General features: G+C 34.9%; 1 protein-coding gene across 1 annotated transcript; it reads left to right on the top strand.

Moving 5' to 3' along the window:
• Positions 1-5762: 5762 nt before the first annotated feature.
• On the top strand, positions 5763-6950 carry LOC131411201 (beta-defensin 131A-like). The gene is made up of 2 exons (XM_058549825.1): positions 5763-5844; positions 6775-6950. Exons 1-2 carry the CDS (start codon positions 5763-5765, stop codon positions 6948-6950), a joined length of 258 nt encoding a protein of 85 aa, XP_058405808.1.
• The last annotated feature ends 3789 nt before the right edge of the window (positions 6951-10739 follow it).

Raw genomic sequence — 10739 nt, forward strand, 5'->3', positions numbered from 1 at the left:
AGATAAAATGGCAACATTAAGCCCTCATATATCAATAATCACTCTAAATGTAAATGGATTGGATTCTCCAATCAAAAGACATAGAGTAGCTGGATGGATTAAAAAAACAAGACTCAACAATATGCTGCCTCCAGGAAACATATCTCAGCTCTAAAGACAAACACAAGCTCAGAGTGAAGAAAGATGATACTCCAATCAAATGGCAAGCAAAATAAAGCAGGTGTTGCCATACTTATACCAGACAAAGCAGACTTCAAGATAAAAAAGAAAATGAGAGACAAAAAGGGGAGTATATAATGATAAAAGGGACATTCCACCAAGAGGACATGACACATATGAATATATGTGCATCTAACACAGGAGCACGAAAGTATATAAAGCTACTATTAACAGACCTAAAGGGAGAAATTGACAGCAACAGAATAATATAAGGGACCTCAATAATCCACTAACATCAATGTATCAATAGATAATCCAGACAGAAAGTCAACAAGGAAATAGTGGCCTTAAATGTAACACTAGACCAGATGGACTTAATAGATATGTATAGAACATTCCATCCAAAAACATCAGAATACACACTCTTCTTAAGTGCACATAGAATGTTCTCAAAGATAGGCCATATGTTGGGAAACAAAGCAAGCCTCAACAAATTTAAGAAGATTGAAATCATATCAAGCATCTTTTCCAAGCACAATGATATGAAACTAGAAATCAACTGCAAGAAAAATGCTGAGAAAGTCACAAATACGTGGAGACTAAGCAACACGCTACTGAACAACTATTGGATCAATGAAGAAAAATTAAAAAATACCTGAAGACAAATGAAAATGAAAACACAACATATCAAAATTTATGAGATGCAGCAAAAGCAGTACTGAGAGGGAAGTATATAGCAATACAGACCTACCTCAAGAAACAAGAAAAATCTCAAATAAACAATCTTATACTGGACCTAAAAGAACTGGAAAAAGAAGAACAAACAAAGCCAAAGTCAGTAGAATGAAGGAAATGATAAAAATCCAAGCAGAAATAAAAGAAATAGAGGCTAAAAAACATAAATAAGTAAAAATAAAAAGAATCAATGAAACTAAAAGCTGATACTTTGAGAACATAAACAAAATTAACTAACCCTTAGCCAGACTCACTAAGAAAAAAAGGAGAGAAGATTCAAATAAATAAAATCAGAAGTGAAAGAAGGGAAATTACAATGGACATCACAGAAATACAAAGTATTATAAGATAATACTGTGAAAAACTATATGCCAACAAATTGGATGACCTAGAAGAAACAGATAAGTTCTTAGAATCATAGAACCTCCCACAACTGAATCAAGAAGAAATAGAGATTCTGGATAGTTCAATCACAAGTAAAGATGATTGGAACAGTGATCAAAAATCTCACAAAAAACAAAAGTCCAGGACCAGATGGATTCTCTGGTGAATTCTACCAAACATTCAAAGAAGATTTAATACTTATCCTTCTCAAACTCTGCCAAAAAATTGAAGAGGATGGAACACTTCCTAACTCGTTTTACAAGGCCAACATTACCCTGATAGCAAAACCAGACAAGGACAACACAAAAAAGGAAAATTACAGGCCAATGTCATTGATGAATGTATATGCAAAAATCTTCGACAAAATATTAGCAAATCGAATACAACAATACCTTAAAAGGACCATACACCATGATCAAGTGGGTTTTATTCGAGGGATGCTTCAACATCCACAAATCAATCAATGTGATACACCACATTATCAAAATGAAGAATAAAAATCACATGATCATCTCAATAGATGCAGAGAAAACATTTGACAAGATCCAATGTCCATTTATGATTAAAAACTCTCAATAAAATGGGTATCAAATGAAAGTACCTCAATGTAATAAAGGGCATGTATGACAAACCCACAGCCGACATCATACTCAATGGTGAAAAACTGAAAGCTATTCCTCTAAGAACAGGACAAGACAAGGATGCCCACTTTCACCACTCTTCCTCAACATAGTATTGAAAGTTTTAGCCATAGCAATTAAGCAAGAAAAAGAAATAAAAGGGATCTAAGTTGGAAAGGAAGAAGTAAAACTCACTAACTGCAGATGACATGATTTTATACACAGAAATCCCTAAAGAATCCACCAAAAAACAATTATAAATAATCAATAAATACAGTACAGTTGCAAGGTACAAAATCAACATACAAAAATCAGTTGCATTTTATACACTAATAATGACCTAGCAGAAAGAGAAATCAAGAATACGACCCCATTTGCAATTGCAATAAAAAGAATGAAATACCCAGGAATAAATTTAACCAAGAAGGTGAAAGACCTATACACTGAAAACTATAAGACATTATTGAAAGAAATCAAAGAAAACATAAAGAAATGGAAAGATACTCCATGCTCATGGATTGGAAGAATAAACATAGTTAAAATGTCCATATTACATAAAGCAATCTACAGATTCAATGCAATCCCAATCACAGACCCAGTGACATTCTTCACAGAAATAGAACAAAGAATCCTAAAATTTTTGTGTAACAACAAAAGACCCTGAATGGCCAAAGCATTCCTGAGAGAAAAAAACACCTGGAGGGATCACACTCCCTGAACTCAACATATACTACAAAGTTAAAGTAATCAAAACAGCATGGTACTGCAGAAAAAAAAGGACACACAGATCAATGGAACAGAATCAAAATCTCAGAAATAAAACCACACATCTATGGATAGCTAATCTTTGACAAAGGAGCCAAGAACATACAATGGAGAAAAGGAAATCTCTTCAATAAATGGTGTTGGGAATACTGGACAGCCATGTGCAAAAGAATGAAAATAGACCATTATCTTACACTATACACAAAAATTAGCTCAAAATGGATTAAAGACTTGAATGTAAGACCTGAAGCCATAAAACTCCTAGAAGAAAATATAGGCAGTACACTCTTTGACTTCGGTCTTAGCAGTATTTTTTTGAATATCATGTCTACTCAGGCAAAGAAACAAAAAATAAACAAATGGTACTACATCAGACTAAAATGTTTCTGCACAGCAAAGGAGATCATCAAAAAAAGAACACACCAACTAGGAGAAAATACTAGCAAATCTTATATCTGACAAGGGGTTAATTTCTAAAACACATAAAAAACTCATGCAACTCAACAACAGAAAAATGAACAACTTGATCAAAGTATAGGTAGAGGATATGAAGAGACATTTTTCCAAAGAAGATATGCAGAGGGCCAACAGGCACATGAAAAGATGCTCAACATCACGAATTATTATGCAAATGCAAATCAAAACTACAATGAGATATCACCTCACATCTGTCAGAATGGTTATAATTAACAAGACAAGAAACAACAAGTGTTGGAGAGGATGTGGAGAAAAGAGAACCCTCATATACTGCTTATTAAGGAACATAGCTGAGAAATGCTGGTAATAAACTTTGTTTTTGTTTTATCTTTTCTAAACATAAATTTTATTTTATTTTTTCCAGCGTTATTGAGATATAATTGACATACGACATTGTGTAAGTTTAAGGTGTACTACATGTTGATTCGATACATGTGTATATTGCAGAATGATTACCACCATAACTGACACCTCCATTACGGCACATAATTACCATTTATTTTTTGTGGTGAGAACATTTAAGATTTACTCTCCTAGCAATTTTCAAGTATATAATATAGTATTATTAACTATAATCACCATTCTGTGTATTAGATTACTAGAACTTATTCATCTTATAACTGGACATTTGTACCCTTTGACCAACATCTCCCCATTTCCTCCACCCCCTCAGCCCCTGGTAACCATCATTCTACTTTCTGTTTCTACGAGTTTAACTTTTTGTAGATTCCACATATAAATGATAACATACAGTATTTCCTTTCTCTGTCTGATTGATAAAATAATTTCTAAGACAAAACTTGAGGGACTGTGTCACCAGTAGAATTGCCTTACAAAAAATGTGAAAAGAAATTCTTCATTTATACTCAGTAGTAAAAAACTGAAAGCTTTTCCTCTCAGATCAGGAACAAGGCAAGGATGCCTACCCTTGCCATTTCTATTCAACATAGTACTGGGAGTCCTAGCCAGAGCAATTAGGTAAGAAAAAGAAATAAAAAGTATCCAAATTAAAAGGAAAAGTTATTTATCTCCAAGGGCAGATGACATGATTTTATATGGAGAAAACCCTAAAATGCCACCAAAAAAACTGTTAGAATTAATAAAAGAATTCAACATGTTACGGAATATAAGATCAACATACAAAAAGCAGTTACATTTCTATACACTAACAACAAATTATTTTAAAAAAGAAATTACGAAACCAATACCATTTACAATAGCATCAAAAAAATAAAACACTTAGGAATACAACTTAACCAAGGAGGTGAAAGATTTGTACACTGAACACTACAAAACAATGATGAAAGAAATTAAAGACGACACAGATAAATGGAACAGTAGCCTGTATTCATGGATTGAGAGAATTAGTATTGTTAAAATGTTCATACTACCCAGAGAAATCTACAGATTCAATAAAATCCCTATGAAAATCCTAATGTCATTTTTTACAGAAATAGAAAAAACAATCCTAAAACATTTTTTTTTAATTTAAAACAAAGATAAAAAAATATTAAAAAGAATGAAAGATCCTAAAATTCATATGGAAACACAAAATTCCCTGAGCAGCCAAAACAATTTTGAGCAAGAAGAACAAAACTGGAGGCATCACACTTCACGATTTCAAAAACTATTACAAAGCTACAGTAATTTCAAAAGTAAAGTACTGACATAAAACCAGACGTAGATTAATGGAAAAGAATAGAGAGCCCAGAAATAAACCCACGCACATAGAATCAATTGATAGTCGACAAGAGTGCCAAGAATACACAATGGAGAAAGGACAGTCTTTTCAACAGTGTTAGGAAAACTGGATAGCCACATGCAAACGAGTACATATATAGAGAAAAATCTATATATTCAAAAATTAAAAAAATTCAAAATGCGTTAAAGATTTAAACATGAGATCTGACACTATAAAATTCCTAGAAGAAAACATGGAAGAAGAGCTTCATGACATTGGTCTTGGCAATGATTTCTCACAGTAATAGAGAGTAGGATGGTGGTTACCTAGGGCTGAGGAATGGAGGAAATGGGGAGTGTTTAGTCAAAGGGGACAAGTTTCAGTACACAAGATAAATAAGTTCTGAAGTTCTACTATATACAAAGTGCCTATAGCTAACAAGACTGTATCGTACACTTAAAACTTGCTAAGAGGATAGATCTTATGCTAAGTATTCTTACCAATAATAATAATAATAATAATAATAATGGAGGTGGGAGGAAACTTTGGTAGGTGATGAATATGCCTGTGGCCTTGATGGTGGTGATGGTTTCATAGGTGTATACTTGTCCCCAAACTTTTTGAGTCGTATACATTAAACATGTATAGCTTTTTGCACATCAGTCATATCATAAAAAAGTGGTGAAAAAAACAAAAACAGATTAGAGAAAATGTCTCTTTATTAAAGTAGTACAATTAACAATGAAAGATATTATATAATTACAGAATCATTAATATACAACTCCCATTGTATTAATGAATCTAGTCATTGAGCATCAATAGCTGCTATCATCTCAAAAAGAGAGACAACCAGACATTGTGGGCCTCCTGATAAAACACACACACACACACACACACACACACAACACCAACTACAGTACAGCTAGCTAAAGGAATCAAACATGAGTCTGACCACGCCTCTAAATCCAGCTGCCAATTTGCTGAAAATACAGAGGACACAGGAACATGCTGAATTCTCCAAGAGTATGTAATCAGAAAAATGTAAACTGTGGGAAACACTACAGGTTAAACATCTCAACTTCTTCAACATAAAAATTGTAAGAAAAGGATTTGGGAAGGACTTGTAGATTTAACGGGAATATCAAAAATTGTAATGAGAAAAAACTATAGTGTCTAGGGATGAAAACTCAGGTATTAAAACTATTTTTAATAAGTAAGGAAATGATTACCATAAAACAGAAGTTTTCTGAGGGGCAAAGAATAGAAGAAAATGCCTCTGTGTGTGTGTGTGTGTGTGTGTGTGTGTGTGTGTGTGTGTGTGTAAGAAAGAGAGAGGGAGAAAGAGAAAACCAGAAACCGAAGTGAGAGATTATGGCTTATGGGGCCTTGTGCAGATCTCAGAAACTTCCTCAGTAAAGTGAAGTTTTGAGCCTCAATACACTGGAAAGTTGGAACCAAGACCCAACTCCCCCTGTCCCGTTCTCATTCTCAATTGGTGATTTTTTTTTTTATTTCACCAAGAAAGTAAAAGCAACAAGAAATAACTTCCCCATCTCCCCACCACCATATATCTTCACTTAATTTCATCTTACTCTGCTCCTCTTCATTCTCTGATTTAAGGTTAACCCCTCTACTTATTCACAAGATTTCATCCCCACTCACTTTTTAAGGACTTCATCTCTGAAATTAAACATTCTTTCTTGTATCATGAATCCTTACCCCTAAATGGATCATTCATTTTAGAAAGAAATATTCTGTAACAGTTCTCATCAAAAACTCTTCCCCTTTTCAGCTACTGCCTCATTTATCTACTCTCTTTATAGAAGAAATCCTGATTTATCTTGATTAAATATCTCTACTTTTCTCTCCTGCATTCTTTTTTGCTATTATTCTCTGTTTTAATTTATTACGAAACACTTTAGACATTAAAATATATAAATAAGTAATGTAATATAATATTCTCTCTTTTCAAAGCCAGAAGCTTATTTTTTAATGAGGGATGTCCTTCAAGATACTATAACTGCAGAATGAAGTGCAATGATGATGAATACGCAGTTAGATTCTGTGCTGACTGGAGCATCTGCTGCAGAGCGAAGAAGATTGAATTGAAGAAAAGACGGAAGTGGTGAAAAGTCTAACTCCATCTTCTTCGGACTCCAGGAAAAGAAACTAAAAATGTTTAAAACTCCATTGTCTATTTAAGAATAATTAACATGATGAATAAAGGAAATTCATGATAATTATATGTTTAGATGGTCAGGTTAAAGTAAATATAAATTTTATAAAGATTTGCAGTCTATTTTCGTGTGTGCACTTTTACTTTAATTTCCTCAATTTGTATCCACAACCACATGGTTGTTTCATCTATAGTACTATATCCTAGCCCCATCGCTTATTAACTGTTTGAACTTGGGAAAGTTCTTTAGTCTCTCTGCTTCAATTTCCTTATCTATAAAATGAGATAACAATAGTACCTACATCATGGAGTTATGAGGATTATATGAGTGAATATATGTAAATTTCTTAAATGCTCCTGAACTCAATGTAAGCTCCACATGTGTTAACTGTAATTTCATGGGATCAAAGAATGTGATCTGTCCTATAACTTTTTGGAATTTATTGAATCATTTTTTGTGGTCTAAGATAACATTGATGTTTGTTAAAATTTCATGTGGTTTTGAAAATAAGGTATATTTTCTGTTTATGAGATAGACAATCTTATATAAACACAATATATTTATGCAACATTTTTTTTTATTGAGGTCACATTGGTTTATAACATTATATAAATTTCATCATTATGCTTCCACTTCTATATAGACAGCATGGTATTCACCACTGAAAGTCTAGTTGCCATCAGTCACTGCACACATGTGCCCCTTTACTCGTTTCACCCTCCCCCTGCACCCTTCCCCTCAAAAAACAGAAATTCCATATGATTCAGTTATGCAACATTGTTATATTTCAGTAATCTAGGACTGGAACACTGGTAGTGAGGACTAAGAAGAAAGAAGAGATTCAGGATGGATTTCAGAAGTAGCATCAACACAATCTAGTGGCCATATGATATAATGAGAAGATATGAAAGACGATACTGAGATTTCAAAGCTGGCAAAGAGATAGTTAGCAACACAGCTCACTAAACTAGAGAGGCCAGAAGAGAAAGTAGGTCGCGAGTGGAGGTAGAGTCAATAAAGAGATATTTTGGCATAATGGAGTTCAAGTCATGTAAAGGATATGACTATCAGTCCACTAGGCACTATTTGCAAAAGTATAACTTTATTTTTTTTATAAATGAACTTAATTCCTATTAATGAAACTCATTCCATCTGGTCATAGAAACTTAAATTTAGTCAATTCAGAGTTACTCCTCTTTTCTCCAAGTTCCTTGTAAGTTCCAGAGTTGCTAAGCAGTGGCCAGGCATCTGGGAGAGCATTGATTATGTTAACATTACTAACACATCCTCATTTCTACTTGGTCTTCAGTCACTAGTCAATGTATAACTGCTGAGTTGCCTCTTAGCCTTAATAAAGTTCTTAAAACTCTTTGGGTGAGGCTCATTTTTCAGTGCATGGGATAATTCTGCTGCTCAGGCATCATTCTAGCTTACCAGAAATTCAGGTGGGAATATCTCTGATCTCAGCCATACAGGGATTCTACTACTGCTCCCCTCCCCTGCTGCAGAACCTGTGAGAGGAAAGTGGAACCAACGCTGTGAGACGATCTCAGGTCTCTCTACTAAAGAAAACTATGCAATCAATGCTGTGCTAAGGTCTCGCCACCTCTTGGAGCCCCACTCACATAAGGAAACACTAGTGTACTGTGCTCTCGAACTCTCTCCAGAGTTTCTGTCCTCCACCACCTGCTTCCATTTCCCTCCCCTCCAATTATATGAATCCCAGGATTGGAGATAGAAACAGTGACTCACCACTATCTAAGCTGTTGTCCTTCCTTCACTCCTACATGCTCTCTCTGTCTCTACCTTATTCAAGACTTGGTTTAGGGAATGACTCATGCTCTTAATTCATCTGCATTCTCCAAAATCTATCATAAAATTTCAATCCAAGAGTTCCTTCCAGTGCCCAAGAGAACATAGTCTTTTGAAATGCAGAAGCCTGTTCTTTGTTTCTCTCTTTCTGAGGGGAAAATGTACACATTGTTTAGAATATGGTAATGGTGAACTAAGGGTTCCAGACTTTTGAAAATAGAAAAAAGAAAAAGGCCAATGAAATATTTTTTAAATGTTCTTAAAGTCAATGAAGATCTAACAAATTAGTAAGGAACTTCCCAAACAAAATCCAAGAGTAAGGTAGGCAACTTCTAAGATGGCTCCCAATGATCCCTGCCTCCTGGTATTCATGCTTTTATGTAATCCTTTCCTATTTATTCACTCACTTCTAAGGATAGCGTGGAGCAAAAATGATGGAATGTCACTTCCAAGATTAGGTTACAAAAGGACTCTGACTTCCATCTTCCTCGTCCTTTCTTGCTCACTCTTTCTCTTGATATCACTGATAGAAGCCAGCCTCCATGTTGTATTCTGCCCTGTGGAAAGGCCAACATGGTAAAGAAGTGAAAGAGGCCTCCAGTCAACAGCCAGTGAGAAAAGAGGCCCTCAGTCCAACATCTCACAAGGAGCTGAATCTTGTCTACAACCGTGTGAGTGAAGTTAGAAGCAATTCTTCCCCCAGTCAAGCCTGCAGATGAAAGTAGCCTCTGCCTGCACCTTGATTGCAACCCTGGGAGAGACCTTGAGGCTGAGGCATCCATTTAAGCCATGCCCAAAGTCCTGATCCACAGAAACTGAGATAATAAATGTTTGTCCTTTTGAGCAGCCAACTCTGGAGGTAACTTGTTACACAGCAATAGATAACTAATATGATAAGGAGATAATAAGAACTCATAAAGTTAAGCCCTGACATCAAGGTGATTTTACATAGGAGCATATGCTGATTTAAAAAAAGAGGCAACTGAAAGATTAAACCATACTTTTAGAGTGAAAAATCAGAGTTCTGGGTGAGCCTACAGTAAAAGTCACCCATGTTTTAAGTCCTGAAGGAATGTATTGTAAGAGCAGAGGCAAAAGAAAAGTAACCACCTCTTACACAAAGTGCAACCTGACTTCACATCATTTGGGTGGCTAGAAATATATAAAGAGATTTCTTATAAAGAATTGACTCATGAGATTATGGGAGCTGAGAAGCCCCAAGACATACAGTTGGCAAACGTGTAGTTACACTCTGAGTCCAAAGGCCTGAAAATCAGGAAAGCCGATGGTGCAAGTTTCAGTACAAAAGCCAGCAGACTGGAGACCCAAAAAGAGTGTGGTTTCAATTCAAGTCCGAAGGCCAGAAAAGACTGATATCCTTGCTCAAGGCAGGCAGTTAGGAGGAGTTCTCATTTACTCCCAGAAGGGTTAGCCCTTTTGTTCCATTCAGACCTTCAACTGATTAGATGAGGCCCATCCACATTAGGGAAGGTAATCTGCTTTACTCAGTCTACTGATTGAAATATTAATCTCATCCAAAAGCACCTTCACAGACACACCCAGAATAATGTATGACCAAATATCTATGCACGCTATGGCCCAGTCAAGTGAACACACAAAATTAACCATAATAAAGAATAAGAGTAAGATAAAGACATTTTCAACTAAGCAAAACTGAAGTAATTAGCCTTTACAGGCATACATTACAAAACATTTTAGAATATGCTCCTGAAAGACAGAAAATCATCCCATATGAAAGAATAATGATTTAAGAAGTGATAAATGTGTGACTATATCTAAACAGAAGTGTACTATATAAAACAATGTCTTGTAGGATTTATAAAATAGATTTAAAATTCTACATATATTTCAGGAAGGAGTTTAAGTGATTACAAGTGTTCTAAGGCCCTTGTATTCCAAAAAGAGAAC

This window comes from Diceros bicornis, chromosome 11, assembly GCF_020826845.1.
Source record: "Diceros bicornis minor isolate mBicDic1 chromosome 11, mDicBic1.mat.cur, whole genome shotgun sequence".
Taxonomy (NCBI): Eukaryota; Metazoa; Chordata; class Mammalia; order Perissodactyla; family Rhinocerotidae; genus Diceros; species Diceros bicornis.

Bases quoted from the DNA above. Each gene is read 5' to 3' on its own strand.
- LOC131411201 (XM_058549825.1), top strand. From the start codon at position 5,763: ATGAGTCTGACCACGCCTCTAAATCCAGCTGCCAATTTGCTGAAAATA. The intron at 5,845-6,774 runs GTATGTAATCAG...AGTAATGTAATA, and splicing joins ACATGCTGAATTCTCCAAGA to TAATATTCTCTCTTTTCAAA.